The 15,649-nt window shown below is 40.2% G+C and overlaps 1 protein-coding gene across 2 annotated transcripts in view; it reads left to right on the top strand.

Annotated features, from left to right (window-relative positions):
- ELP2 (elongator acetyltransferase complex subunit 2) overlaps nt 1-15,649 on the top strand; it is a 47,835-nt gene that overhangs the window by 12,465 nt on the left and 19,721 nt on the right. The window contains exons 8-16 of one of the 2 annotated variants that reach the window (XM_066623469.1): nt 1,706-1,852; nt 3,659-3,754; nt 4,789-4,889; nt 6,942-7,073; nt 8,015-8,164; nt 8,978-9,166; nt 9,482-9,551; nt 12,134-12,229; nt 12,388-12,445. In XM_066623469.1, coding sequence (XP_066479566.1) covers nt 1,706-1,852; nt 3,659-3,754; nt 4,789-4,889; nt 6,942-7,073; nt 8,015-8,164; nt 8,978-9,166; nt 9,482-9,551; nt 12,134-12,229; nt 12,388-12,445 — 1,039 coding nt within the window. Of the gene's footprint in view, nt 1-1,705; nt 1,853-3,658; nt 3,755-4,788; nt 4,890-6,941; nt 7,074-8,014; nt 8,165-8,977; nt 9,167-9,481; nt 9,552-12,130; nt 12,230-12,387; nt 12,446-15,649 lie in introns of both variants that reach the window. The other variant, XM_066623467.1, reaches the window with a different exon arrangement.

Below are 15,649 nucleotides of genomic sequence, written 5' to 3'. Positions count from 1 at the left end.
TTCATTGTTAACATAAGCTGAGTCCTGTGTCCTTAATCAATGATTGAAATTACATAAATTTGTGTACTGTCTCTTATGTTGCATCATTTTATTTTTGGGAGAGACAGGAACACAAAACCCTCTTCGGCAATGACTGAAAACCTTATTCAGATTTCTTTACTCTTTGAGATTTTAGAAGACATCATCTGTGTGCTTTTTAAGCCTATCCTTGCAATCAAAAAGGTTTTTTTAAGAAACTTGCTTAAAAAAATTAGTTATCAATCCCAGGAAGCTGAATTTTATGTCCATAGGTTACATTTTGCACTCCCTTAGAATCTTAGCATCCTCACAACCCTGGCTGTAATTTTGCTGTATGCAGTGTGCCCCCCCCCCCCAATAGCCATGCATTCATACTTTTTCTCTGCTATCAAAGATATGGGTCACTTTCCTTTTTCTGAGGCTGAAATCCTACAGATCAGTGGTTCCCAAACTATGAGCCATGGCTCCTTGGGAAGCTGTGGAAACCAGCTAGGGGAGCTGCGGAATCCTCATGGAAAAACCTTGCAAAATGTATAGGAATGTCGCCCTAATGGCCAATTGCCCAGTAGGAACCAACAGTTGAAAAATTTGGGAAGCTCTGCTATAGACACTTTTGTGGGAGTAAGAGCCATTAAACTCAGTGGGGCTTATTTCTGAATAGATATGCATAGGATTGTGCTGTAAATGCATGTAAGCCTGAAGCTTATGCATACTTGGGAGTTGACTTTCATGAAACTGTAAATTGAGGGCCTACAAAGTCTTAATGTATGTTTAGCTTTCCTTTAGTATTTGAATTACTTTGGCAATGTGTTGTGAACACTGCGGAGGATGGGCCAGTATTATCATGCTTGACAGCAAAGGCTTGCCCAGGGTAAATGTAACTTTCCTATGGTCAATAAACTGCTGAAGGTACTTGGTGATAAATAAGAATGCATGTGTGGGCTGATAAACATCATTCTCTGCAAGATATTTACACAATGGTTGTACACTGTTTGATCATTCATTGGCATAACTATATTTTCTTTTACTTTTCGTCATGTTTCATTACTTTGTGTTCATGATGAGTTCTTTGAACTTCTTACCCTTTTGTAGTCTGCTTTGGCTTGAAGAAGAGGCACCTGTTATAAATTTAATATAAGGAGTTTCTTCTCTGAATGCTGCTGTTTTGTCTTTGCTTCAAGAAAGAGTACAAAGTTTTGAGGGAAGGGAATGGAATCTATTGGTACTGATTTTCAAGTTCAAATAACTTGAAAAAACAGTAGGAGATTGGCACAGTGGAAGACGGAGCCATTCAATGTGACACTTGGATGTCAGATTCCTTTAAAATGTATGTTTAAAAAATTGTCATCTCTTTCCATGAAAAATAATCAACATGGAGAATTAAAGGGATTCACAATTCAGATTAATTGTTTGAGAGAATGGCCTTGTTATCTCAGAGCTGAAATGTGAATTTTGTAAATTGTGAAGCTCAAATTGAAATGCATTTATTTACAAAGCATGTACTGGAAAACAGGATAAAAACATTTTTCCCATTTGCTAGAGAGCTGACTTGATGGAATAAGTAGCACCTCTTAAAGAGAAATAAGTGAGAAGGAAATGCAAAGAGCAAATTTTGTTTGTATGGAAATGAAACGTATGTGGCTGAAAATATTTCTCTTATCGATTTAACCCCTTTTCCCCCATTAAGATGGAGATCTCTTTTTGGCAAGCTGTGCTCAGGATTGTTTGATAAGAATCTGGAAAGTGCATGCAGTTTCATCATCTCTGGTGGACATCCAAGGTGACAACACTATTAGGTTGAAGGAGAATATTTTCACTGTGAAAAATTATAGTGGTAAGTCTGTACTTTACGCATAGCTATGTTTTCCTAGGCTATGGCTGCAATCCTAACCACACTTTCCTAAGAGTAAGCCCCACTGAACAAAATAGGACTTACTTTTGAGTAGACCTGGTTAGGATTGTGCTCTATGTGTGTTTTCAATAGGGTTAAAAGAAAGTGTGGAGTTTTTAGATTTGTAGTCTTGAGTCTGAAATCTTCTTTCCCTGAGAAGCGTGACTTATATTCCCTGCTACAACTGTATTATTAACTAAGCCAAAGTGGATTTTGCTCTCTTAAATGATCAATTATTTCAATTAACCTTGCAAACATTGCTACCCCTCATCTTAACAGTATTGTCCATCTCTATACCTGGACAGAAAAGTTTTATAAAACTTTGTCACTAGTAGAGTACATAAACTGTGCTTATCTTGCTCTTGTGAAAAGGATTTGCAAGTGGAAGCTAGTTTCTTTCTATGCATTTTCTCTTTCTAATAAAATGCTGAGTTGTGCATTTGTGAAGGGGTGCTGCTTCCAGGCGCAACAGAAGTGACCCTGCAGCATATCCGCCTTTCCTCCTCTCAGTTATCTAACAATGGATCAGCACTGTCAGATCATCACTCTGCACTGATGTAGTTGGAATAAGTGATCTCCTGGATCAGACCAACAGCCCATATTATCCAATATCCTGTTTGTAGTGGCGCTTGGACTCAGAACCCACAAAGCACAAGTCCAGCTTTTGCTATTCAGGGGTTCACTGGGTTTGAACATGTATTTCCATTTAGCAACATGGGATGTTATGTTAAACAACTATTAACTGTTTTCATAGAGGTGCATAAATTTTAGTTTTTAAGTGGCTTTGTTGCATTTAATTTTGAATGTAGATTATTATAGAAATACCTCTGACAATGCTGCTTCCTTTAGCCCTGTTTTGTTGCAGCTGTTTGTCCTGGGTTGATTGAAACCTGTTGGAGCCAATGAGAGAAGCTAATTTGGTGCCACTTTCCTTCAATGTCATCTCCAATAGCACTGTTTCAGATAGCACTTAGCTTTTCAGGAACAAATCCCCAGTGTTTTCAAAGGTATTACTGTATGTATCTAATTTTTAAAAAAATTTAATTTTCACAAAGTACAATTAACTTAGTTAGTCCCTCAATAACCATGGTCTGCACATCCTTTTTCAAACTGTAGTTTGAATTTCTGGCTTATGAGGAAATGGTGATTTGAGTTGGTGCTCAGAGTAATTGTTTAATGTCGTAAAAGCAAGTGTGCAGGCATAAATTCAGATTATGTTTTTACTGACTATTGGTAATGTAGCAGGATTATCCTGTGACTTTGCAATTTGGAGCTGATATTTTCCCTGAATTTTATCCCAGTCATTTTCATTCAGAGAGAATCTTGGTTTGTATTTGTGCCTCTTTATCAAAATAGCCTAGAATAGTGGTTCTCACACATTTAGCACTGGGACCCACTTTTTAGAATGAGAATCTGTCATGGCTCACCGGAAGTGACATCATTAAGCGGGAAACTTTTTAACAATCCTATGATGCAATCCTACCTACACTGACCCAGGAGTAAGTCCCATTGACTATCAGTTAAAAGAGTATAAATAGTAGCTTGTTAAAAGTACAGGCCTGTACCATTTCCCCAAATGCGGTCACATACCATGGTAGCATCAAGTCTAATATATTAAAAATAAAATATTGAAATGAATGGGGACCCACCTGAAATTGGTTCGCAACCCACCTAGTGGGTCCTGACCCACAGTTTGAGAAACACTGGCCTAGAAGATTTTAATTACCTTTTTATTTTCCTTTGGGTTAGGTTCAGATACATCTTTTGCTGTCACGTTGGACTCTGTGTTAGCCGGACATGAAAACTGGGTATATGCCATTCATTGGCAACCTCCAGTGTTCACAGGTAAGAGGAAGTGTGTGAGCCAAAGCTTTGGCACACAGCTAGATGTGAATTAAGAGCCTGAGGCCCAAATCCTAACCCTCTTTCCAAAACTGGCAGAGCTGTGCCAATAGGACGTGTGCCCGCATGGAGACCTCCTTAAAGTAAGGGAATGTTTGTACCCTTACCTCGGAGCTGCATTGCTGTTATGTCAGTGCTGGAAATTGGGTTAGGATTGTGCCTTGAAAGTGCTACTGTAAATGGTAACTCCATACCATTCTCCTTCCTCTGTGAAGTGTAGAAATGACTGTGAGTTAATATGACACCATTATTGTGTGCATTTTCCCACCCCTGTGGTAGCCACATATAGCTATAGAGTTGGACAAATGCAGGTCTTGAAAGAGATGGTTGTGAGGGTACTCCTGAAAAAAGCCACATTGGATCCTGAGGATTGTAACAACTAATACTTGGTTGCAAATATTCCTGCCTTGGACAAAGTTCTTGAGTAGGTTGTGTCTGTCTAACTTCAAACTCTCTTGAATAAGACTGAGTATCTGGAGCTGTTGCAGTCTGGCTTCAGGCCTGGTTTGTTAACATGGTTAACACTAGGTATGTTTTATCACTTAATCCAGGATCCTTTATTTTCAGCTTCTTCTTCAACAAATATAAAAATGTGTAAATGAATAGAGGAGCTCTCTTAATAAACAACTTTCATTTGCAGTATCAAAATGTGGTTTCACTTCCTGAGTTAAGCAGATTTCCTAATTGGGTCTTACTGGTTAACCTCAATGCAGATGTAATGAATAAGTTAGACACGATGGTGGGAATGAGAACTCTAGAAGACAGAGTTGGGAGGCAGTGCAGAATCCACTCCCCATTTATATAACCACTTGGCTGTTTGATGTCTACACCAGTCTTTAATGATATGTGGCTTTTGCCTAATAAGTTAATGTTCTGCATCATGCTGCTGCAGATTTATCATAAGTCTCTGTTTTTCTTTTGCATTTGTTAGTTAAGAAAAATGTATTTGAATTCCTTATTTTTTCCTTGTACTGTAGATGGCAGGGTGGGACAACCAATGAGATTGCTTTCTGCATCAATGGACAAAACAGTGATCTTGTGGGCTCCAGATGATGAGTCTGGGGTGTGGCTGGAACAGGTAGGCATGTTTTCCCCCCCCCCCCCCATTTTCCTTCTTTGTGTGTGTTAGATATGAGAAGTCTGTACAATGAAGTTTAAGCTAAATTCAAGTAGAAAGTGTTTTCTTTGCATAAAATTTTCTTTTCTTGAAGGACAAAGCAACATTCTGCAGCATTTGGAATAACAATAAAGCAGACCCTTATAGCAGTAATTTAATCTGTGAGTGAGTGAGTGAGTGAGAAATCTCATCCTGACTGTTTCTGAACTGAAACTTAGCTTTAATGAGGAACTTGTATTTCCTGCTTGCTTTTCCATAACTAAGGACTGCAGTCTTGCTGTTCTTATTATGAAATACAAGTGTAGGTATATATTTGGATATTTGCAAACCTTTTTAGTAGCTTATGATTGTTTATTATCTGTTATAGAACACTATGTTTATTATTATTATTATTATTATTATTATTATTATTATTAACAGTATTTATATACTGCTTTTCAACAAAAAGTTCACAAAGCGGTTTACAGAGAAAAATCAAATAACTAATGGCTCCCTATCCCAATAGGGCTCACAATCTAAAAAGATGCAAAAGAACACCAGCAGGCAGCCACTAGAAGAGACACTTCTGGGGTGAGGAGGGCCAGTTACTCTCCCCCTGCTAAAAAAAGAGGAGCACCCACTTGAAAAATTGCCTCTTACTCAGTTAGCAGAGGTTATTTATTGAGTATACTGTGAATATATTTATCCCTTTCTCCTTTTATTTTTTGGATTTGTTGGTTTTTATTGTTTTATTATTCAGAAATAAAGGGGGAGGGAATGACAAAATACACAATATGCTGTTCTGATTCTATTGGACAGCATATTGTGTGACTAACATCTAGTACAGGAAGGTGCACTGTTTCTGTACATGGTGATCTGATTTTGGTGTTATGGCTAATAGCCATTAAATGGCTCTCCATAAATTTGTCTCCATCTCTCTCTCTCTCTCTCTCTTTCTATTTTTTAAAGCCAGCTAAGCTTGCATCTGTCTTCATGCTTTGGGCCTGTAGCAAAAATAGCAGTGACTTTTCAAATAGAAATAGCTAAAACTAAATCAAAACGCAGTGCCATGAATTAACACTTGCTTCCTCTTCCCTCTCTGGAACTAATTGCTCCTGCTTTTTTGTTCCTGCCATTAACTATGACTTTGAGTTCCCTGTGCACTGTTGCAAATCATAATTCTCTTGTAAACCAGAGACTGTATTCATGGTTTTATATGGGTTTGCAAACCATGATTATGAGGGAGCCTGATTTTCATTACTGTATCTGTGTTGGTACAAAAATTGAATTTGTAAAGCTGACTCTTGGTTTGCAAATCATGTTTTACAGGGAGCCAATATTGCATTTGCCTTGTGTGAGTAAATTCCATAAGTTGATTAGGCATTGTGTGAAGAAGTACTTCCCATTGTTACATTTGTATTGCAGACTGCTTACTGCCCTGGTAAATAAATTGTACAAGAATTGTAACATTCAGATATGTCTAGTGAAAAAAGGGTATCTGACTTTTCTTTCCTGCAAAAATATTTTTTAAAACAATTATTGGGTACATTTCTGTATATTTGTAAGACTGTCCAAGCACATCTTACAAAGAGACTGCATTAATGGTTCCTTAATTTTGCATGCTCACAACATTTTGAGTGCCTCTAGAACAGCCATTTTCAACCTCTTCCACCTCACAGCACACTGAGAAGGAGCTAAAATTGTGAAGGCACATCATCAGTTTTTTGAAAATTGTCAAGGTGCACTGCTAGCTGGGGGCTCACATCCCCCAATGGCCCTACTAATATATGACCGTCCCCAGCTTCCCACGGCACACCTGCAGATTCTTCACTGCACACCGATGTTCTGCAGCACAGTGGTTGAGAATCACTGCTCTAGAAACACTTCAGAACAGAAAACCCTTTACTTTGAATGAAATGCTGAACCATAGAAGAAGTTTAATTATTTTGCTTATTGTTGCATCTTCAGTCATTAATTTGTAGGAAGAAAGTTGGTGCCTGACTCATATATTTTTGTATCCAATTTTTCAAATAGGTCAGAGTAGGAGAAGTGGGTGGAAATACACTTGGTTTTTTTGACTGTCACTTCAGCCCAGATGGCTCAATGATTCTTGCTCATGCTTTCCACGGAGCTCTTCATCTCTGGAAGCAGACTTCAGAAAACAAGGCAAGACAGTTTATCTCTACTGTTGGACAGAAAAAAAAGTATGGTGAATGTCTTTTCGTAAATTTTTGTTTATTGGACACAGCAGATTGTTTGTCTTTCTAGGACGCCTCTGTCAAGTTAAAGCATTTGGCTGGTTTCAATGGTACTCTGAACTGCCTCCATCATATAGCAGGGTTAGAAGGCTTGGCTGCATATATCTCTCCCCCCCCCCCCAGCACACCGACATTTAATCATGCAGATGGTAGTCTGTATGGCTCAACCCTCAATGCACAGTTGTGGTGTATGAAGCAATGTTGGAATGATGCACTGAGGGACAGTTTGAATGAAGTCAGGTACTCCGTATGAGGAGGGAGGCATGTACAACCATACTCTTTCCACATGTGGTAGGTGGGCTAGTCTGAAGTATATTCCAAGCTAGAATGTTTTGTTTTCCTTTTTATACATAATTACTAGCAAATGAGAGCAAATAAACATGGGCATCTAAGGTGCATTTACTTGGTGACCTACCTGCCTTCCGTGTGTTCTGCCCAGACAGTGCAGTGGTCATTACGGGGTCTCCTCTAGATGTCCCTGTGTTTTCATGGGAGTCAGGCAGTGCTTGGAAAAGTGTTTTTTGGCTGAGGTGCCCTGTCTATGGGGTGCTGTACCCAAGAAGGCTCACCTGTAGCCTATTCTGATGTCATTGTGGTACCAGATAAAGACATCTTTATTTACAGGTATTTTAGATTATGGTTGACTGTTTTTTCTGATCTTCTCTGGTATTTTATCTGTTGTTCACCTCTGCTTTCATGGTGTTTGTGAGCCACCCTGAGAGCACTTGTGTATTGAAGAATGGTATATGAATCTGTTTAAATAATGTGCCTTTTTTGCAGCAAGGAGCTCTTCATATCTAACATTGAGCTCACTGACAGGATAAAATATTGATACTCTTGTTTTAATAGAGAGAATGGGTTCCACAAGTGGTGATTTCAGGGCATTTTAGTGGTGTGCAAGATGTGAAATGGGACCCAGCAGGAGAATTTATCATCACTGTTGGTTCTGATCAAACGACAAGAATCTTTGCTCCTTGGAAAAGAGAGAATGAAACAGAGGTATGGGTGTTTGTTTCTGTAAATTTGCAAAAATCATGTGTACTTAGTTCAATCAAATTTTTTTATCAAAATGTAAAACCAAATTAATGGCTTGTCTCCGCTTTCCTGAAATCTGTTTGTTCTGTTGTCTGAGGTGTAGTCTGCTGCTGTAGTTACCACAATATTCCTGAAAAGTAAAAAAAAGCCTTGCTCTTATATTGGAAGGAGTTATTTGAAAATAATACGTTGTTTACTGTAAGTTTAATTGTGTCATTTATTTCCTGATGAGGAATAAAGAATATTAGCGAGAATCTTAGAGCATAGGGTGGCAGATGGAGGTGAATGTTGTGACAGAGTTTTAGAATTAAACATTCACATCCTGTTTTCAGCCAAGGTCTCTTCCTGCCCATGTTATTTGTGGGAATGCATTGAATACTGTGCATGCAGGAGAAGGGTCTTTTCAATGAAATATCATTTGTTTCTAGTTATAAACAGAGTTTTAGATCAGTGATTTTCAACCTTTTTCACCTCACGGCACATTGGCAAGGCCATAAAATGGTCAAGGCACACCATCAGTTTTTTTTACAATTGACAAGGCATACTGTACTGTCAATGGGGGGCTCACATCCTCCAAAGGCCCTACTAATGAATGACCCTCTCCCAAATTCCTGCAGCACACCTGGGGACCATTCGTGGCATACCAGTGTGCCATAGCGTAGTTGTTGAAAATGACTGTTCCAGATTGATGGGGCTAAATGTTTGCAGGTCTTGGACATTTCTCTATTATGGACTGTGAGATGGTGGCAGTTATAAATACAAACAATTCTTTTCTAGATGTCATGGCATGAAATGGCAAGGCCTCAGATCCATGGATATGACATGCAGTGTTTAGCTCTGATTGGGCGATTTCAGTTTGTTTCTGGAGCAGATGAGAAAGTGCTTCGAGTATTTACTGCTCCTCGGAATTTCATGGAAAACTTCAGCAGCATTTCTGGTATCTCTGTAGAGAAACTGTATTCTGGTGTAAGTGTTTTTTTTTTTTAAAGAAGTAAAATGGAGTAGTGTCTTCCATACTGTAACTGTTAGAACTCTCATCTGAGATTTAGCAAATTCTTGAACCTATGAAGCTGCCATACTGAGTTGGTCCATTGGTCCATCTAGTTCCAGTATGATTTACACCAGCTGGCAGCGGCAGTCCAAGATGTCAGGCAACGGACTTTCCTAACCCTGTTACTGAGGATTCTTTACCTAAAGCTATTGGGACTTTGTTCTAGCACTGAGCTGATTGCATATTCAACCCAAAACTCAGTTGCTTATGTAAAACATTCTTCTTTTTAGCAAATGATTGATCTTCCAGAAGGTGCCACTGTACCAGCTTTGGGGTTGTCCAATAAGGCTGTTTTTCAAGGTAAGGTAGCATGTTTGTATATGAATATTTGTGTAGGTTGATAGGGCGTATTAAATGGGTGGTTCTTGGTTTGTGTTGGAAGTTGAACAATATTGCCTTTTCCCTTTGTCAATGAGTGTTGGTCTCGATTCTGGTTACTCTGTTGAACAGACTGGCCCAGGGTTCTCTCCTCTTCTGGACCAGGTTTATTCTCTGATTTTCACTGTGTCTGGTCTGCTTAGCAGAACTCTTATGGAATTCATCATCAAAAAGCACTTGTAGCTATTGAAGTATGCTGGTTTCTCCTGCTTGTGGGCTTCCTAGAGGCAGCTGGCAGGCTGCTATGAGAAACAGGATACAAAACTAGATGGACCTTTTTTGTATCCAACAAAGCTTTTCTTATGATGTTTTTGGAAATATGGCTCTATTTTACAAGTATTTTTACTACCCTCCATCCAGGGGTACCAGGGTGATGTACAGAATGAAAACAGTAAGATAAAAATACAATAAAAGCAACAGATTTATCTTTGTGCGTTACACCGGAGGCCTTATTTGCATAAGTATGGTCATCACTCAGTGTGACTGTGAAATGTTGACACGAATGTGTGAATTCAAACACAGTACTTTTTCAGCTGAATCAATTCACACATTTAGTGATGAAAGTTCAGAGTAAGATACATGCTTGTAAGAATGGTTCCTGAATTGGAGCTAAGGTCATCTGAAATGAACTGGAGACCCAGTATGTCCTAAATATACTCAATCATCCACCCTGGTGATTGTCCACAGATTTTTTGAGTTAAATCCTTGTGATTTGAGGTTGCTGAGCCATCTGAAATGCTGGCCACTCTTAAAAAAAGAAAAAAGAAAAAGAATAACAGCCCTCTCTGCTCAATGTTGCCTGCCACTCATTTTCAGTTTTAGTAGTTTGTTTTATGCTCTGCCATCACTTAAACCATCCACCTGATAGCTTCCCTCTAAATACACAATCACTTTGAGTATCTGTGTTAAAGATGTCACAGATCGGTTCAGGAGCATCTTATCTCTGTACTTATTTAGGTACTCATGTGAATCTAAGATTTTATTCTGACATTAGCTCCTCTTGACATGGCAAACATAAGAAAAAGTGAGTGATGCCTTAGTGACATATAAGCCAAGATGATAGCTTCTTGTAAAGACTTCTTTCTTAGAAACAAATTATTTTAAGTGGTTCTGAAACTCCTATCATAATCTACAGGTCTGTTGAGATGACCCTCCAGACTATGATTTAGACCCGTGATTTTCAGTCTTTTTCATCTCATGTCACACTGAGAAGGCACTAAAATTGCCAAGGCACACCATCAGTTTTTTTTTTTTTTACTACTGACAAGACACACTATATTGCTGTTCAGGGGCTCACATCTTCCAATGGCCCTACTAATATATGACCCTTCTCCAAATTCCCACAGCACACCTGCAGGCCATTTGTGGCACGCTGGTTGAAAATCACCGATTTAGACTGAGGATCGCAAACAAGTCATAGGCTTGTGCATGTCTCCCTCCCCCATCTCGCCTTGTGTACCATATCCCCTTGTTTTAAGTTTAATGCTAACAATAGCTAGCTGTGAATTGGCAAACTGATTAGCACTGGTTCTTCAAAACATGATTTCATATTTTTGCAGGGCAAAAACCTATCAGTTTGCTGGTTTGCATGTCATGACAAACTATGGGTAGCACCAGTCACGGGCGGGGGGTGCAGACTGCACCGGGTGACACCATTGGGGGACTTGACACCAAAATTACTGTTTAACCAAGTTTGTGAGTTTCAGGCACACCACCTATTGGGAGAAACTGAATTTACCAAGGGATCACTAAGCTCTTCCACAAAATCCATCTGTAGATATAGGTTGTTTATCTTGTCACCTTATCTCCTCCAAGGCATTCAGAGTTGTCCGATAGTGCAGAGCCTATCTTCTGCACCACCCGATGTCAGGGATCGCAGAGTGGCCGACTACCTTGCTGGGTAGCCCCATACCTTGCACTATGCTGGATAGGGTGCTATCCAGCTGGCCAGCATAGTGCAAGGCATGCTAGGGTACAACCCAGCGAGGTAGTTAACTGTGCTGCAACCCCTGACATCAGGTGGTCCAGAAGGCAGTGTGGAACCAAGCGGGAAGATGGTCTGGAAATGATGTGCTGGCAAGGCCAGAAGGGATGGGGCTGGCCGCTGTGTCCATTCCTTAAATCCTGTTTGTTTGTTTTTTCTGAAATACTGAAGGGTTAGGCTTTGTTTTTACATACCAGACAAATTTATCAAAACTAGTGAAAGTAGGCATTTCAAGTAGGCATTGCAAAGTCATATTACTGATAGTCTGTAGGAGGTTAGAAGCAAGTGGAGCAAAACAGTATTGACGCTGTGCACGAACATCAATCACTGAACAGTAAAGAATTATTGGAAGCTAATTGCATCTGAATTAGATGGTAGAATCCTGTTAATTAAGTGCTTGTGGATGATGTCCCGTATGGCTGATTTGGCATGTTCATTTATTTGCTTACTTGCTTTGTATATAAATAGCCTATAATCATGCTTCTTAGGTACTTGCTGGTTTTTGTTTTGTTTACAGCAGGAGATACAACAGCTCAGATAACTGAAGAGGAGAAAAAGCTTAGTGATGCTTCTAGTCAATATCATGAAAATTACTTTCAGCCATGTAGCCTTTCAGGTATACAACACTATAAGATAAAATGTATTGATTTCTGTCTAGAGAGGGGTTTATTAAACTGAAACTTGAGAAGGTAAATAAATGGGGGGGGGGATAGACTAATGTTTGGGGTTAAAAAAAAAATCCACCCAAATTTTAACCAGGTTATTTTTTTCCAGAACCTCCTACAGAAGAACACCTCTTGCAGAATACACTGTGGCCTGAAACCCAAAAATTGTAAGTTGCTTTCTTTATGGCTATAGGAGCAAATGAAAAGAGCATGAAAATGTTGTTAACTCATTCATCTTCTTACAAGTTGTCTTGGTTTTTCCCTTATTAAATGAGAAGTTACTCTGGATCAAACTGGGGCTGGATGAATGAATGCACTGCTTTACACTGGCTGTCAATCTGTTTCTGGACCTAATCCAAGGTGTTGGTTTTAACCTTTAAAGCCCTATATTGCTAGGACTAGAATATTTAATGAACTTCTCTTCCTTGTGAACTGATCTGTTGGCAGAGGGGGCTCTGCTATGCATGCTGCCTCAGGCAGAGGCCTGATTGACTGCATTGTGGTGCAGGGCCTTCTTAGTGGTGGTGCCATTATTATGGAACTCCCTCCCTCTGTTAGCCTTCTAGCGAGGGCTGAAGACTTTCCTTTTCTGCCTGTCTTTCTCTGAATTACAGGCCTGCCCTTGTAATCTCCAGGGGTTGTGTTGTGGAATGTGAATCCACAGATATGGGGGACACCACCGCAGAATATTCTGAGCCCCTCTGGGGCTTCCCTGGACCTCCCTATGCCTTATAAAGCATTAATAACATCACTTCCTGTTTTGATGAAAAACTGGAAGCCTTTTTTTGCTCTAAGCTATCATTCTGAGGCCGGCAGAGACTATGGGCGGATGTGTGCAGTCTCTGCGGGGCTCACAGTACCCTTTGGAGGTGAGGGCAGGGGAGGGCAGGGTGTGTGTGAGGGCAGGGTGTGTGAGGGTGAGGGCAGGTGAGGGCAGGGTGTGTGTGTGGGAGGGCCCTCCTGCATCTGTGGATATGGGGGCCCTCTGTAGTTGCTTTCGGGTTTTGTGGTTGTATTTGTTTTAATCCTTGTGAGTGCATTTATTATACTATGCTTTCTGTTTTTTATCATTACTGCACTTCTTATTTAAGCATTTTCCTGGGTTTTTTCCCCTACTGTGTTGAATGCTTCCTTGAGTGCCTCATTGATTTGAAGGGAAAGGTGGGATGTAAATCATTAAAATAAACAATGAATTTACATTGTAAGCAGCTCATGGCAGCATAGGTATTTCTTTCATTTTATTTTCACAAGTGGCAGGTTACTGAGAAGTTGTGATAGTCTCAGGTTCACCTATTTAGATTCCTGTCTGGATGGAAATTTGAATCTGGAAGATCTCTAGCGCAGGGGTCTCTACACTTTTCTGCCAAAGGGCTGCATCAAATACCTGGCACAGTGTCAAGGGCCAGGGAAAAAAATTAAATATAAAATTTGTAATTATTAGAGATGGAACTTAGATAGATGAATGAATGGGCTCAAATCCAGGATTTCTCCAAGCACCAACACAGCCCAAGAAATAAAGCAAACACCTAAATGGACCCCCATTCCTCCACCCCACAAGCACTATTCTGGTTGTGTTTGGTCAACTGGGCCAGAGACTCTCAGAGGATCGGGGGCTGACTGTGGGCTGGATAAAGGCTCTCCGAGGGCCCCATCTGGCCCCTGGGCCAGGGTTTGGAGACCCCTGCTCAAGTGACTAATATTCTAACCACTGTGCCAAACAAATATTTGATAACGATGCTTAGCATCTGTATTTATTTATAGGGCTTGTGGCCTGTCCCATCCCAAAGGCTTGGGTCAGGTAACAATATGCTAATTACTTTGCCCAATCACTGATCACTTTACAGTTCAGAAAAAAAGTGTTGCATCACTTGTGGGACACTTGTAGGCTTATGCTTTTGTATATCTCCAGGGGAGGCCTGTGTAATCCTGGCAAAACCTCATAAGATGTGGCATTACTTTGTGTTGATTATTACTAATGCCCTTTCGTAGATAGAGCCTTAGCTTATCGCTGAGTATTTAAGCTAAACAAAGTTGGTGGCTGAGCTTTGATCCCGTGATCTCTTGCCTTACAAATCAACTTGTTAACCATGACACCTCAGCACTTGGTAAATACAGAGTGGCTGCAGTCCGGACACTGGGAAATGTGCAAAAGATAATTGAGTCACTGATCGTGTCCAGGATGAAACAGATGCCTTTGGAAGCCCCAGGCTAATTCCAACGCAGTTGTACGTTCAGTGAAGGGTTTCCTGACTTGTATGAAATGCTCATATTTGAGTATAGGATAGATAGTCTCTTGAAGCTAGATTTGTGTCTTGAGTTTCAGCAAGCTGCCCCTTCCAGTCAGGATTCCCGGGGAGCCTGTTTCCCTCGCTCTCTTCCCCCCCCTTTCTTTCTTGCTTTTGCATCACCTTAAAAGCATTTTAAACTGATGACAGTTCAGTTTGCACAGCATGTCACTCTTTCACTGTCTTGTTCTTGGCAGGCTGGAGGTGTCATGAGTGCTGTAATTTCCAGCAATTTGGCTACCTGCTGAATCCAAGTGCAGGAATCTAGAAATATCCATGGACTTCATAGAATGGGAAATTGTTACATGTGATTTGTTTCAGCCCATTTGTAAGTGCTGGTGGGAAGGTTGGATGTTGTTGGTCACTGGCTTAAATTACTTTTAAAGTGAATTCTAAACATTCATGGTGGACCATGGTCTAACAGTGGTTATTAACCATGATAACTACATTGAACCTCCAGATACAGGGGCAGTATGTTACTGAGTACTATGTGCAAGGGAGCACTAGCAGGTGAGGGCACTGAGGGGAAATATTCGTCTTTGGTTGAGGGGAAATATTCACTGCATTTATTTTCTGGCCATTATTATTATTCATTTCCTGTCATGACTTACTATATCTCAGCCTCAGCTATCTCACAGGGTTGTTGTGAGAACCAAAAAAGGGAAGGAACCATACACACCAGTTGGGCATTTGTACATTGGATCTCTGCCACTTAAAGGGGACTCTCAAACAGACTAAAACAATTGGACTTGAATGTAAAGTGGTGGGGGAAAGGAATGAACGGAATGTGAAAATACTGGCCACAACAATTTCCTGCAATTAGTAAATCCCATAGAAAATGTTTTGTTTTTCTGAAGACAGAACAGGGTGGGGCAGATTGCAGTAGAATGGATAACTCCATTCAGGAGTTCAGGAGTAAATGTGTTGATGTCTCTGCCTCGCTCTCCACATCTTACTAGCTGCCACATCTCTTTGCTGACCAGGATAAACACAGAACAATCAGCCAGGATTTAAATGTAAAGAGAGAGGGGGGAGGGAGGGAGAGAGAGAGAGAGAGAGAGAGAGAGAGAGAGAGAAATAATTACT

Source organism: Tiliqua scincoides, chromosome 4, assembly GCF_035046505.1.
Source record: "Tiliqua scincoides isolate rTilSci1 chromosome 4, rTilSci1.hap2, whole genome shotgun sequence".
NCBI classification, from domain to species: domain Eukaryota; kingdom Metazoa; phylum Chordata; class Lepidosauria; order Squamata; family Scincidae; genus Tiliqua; species Tiliqua scincoides.
This window is presented reverse-complemented; position numbering and strand designations above follow the sequence as displayed.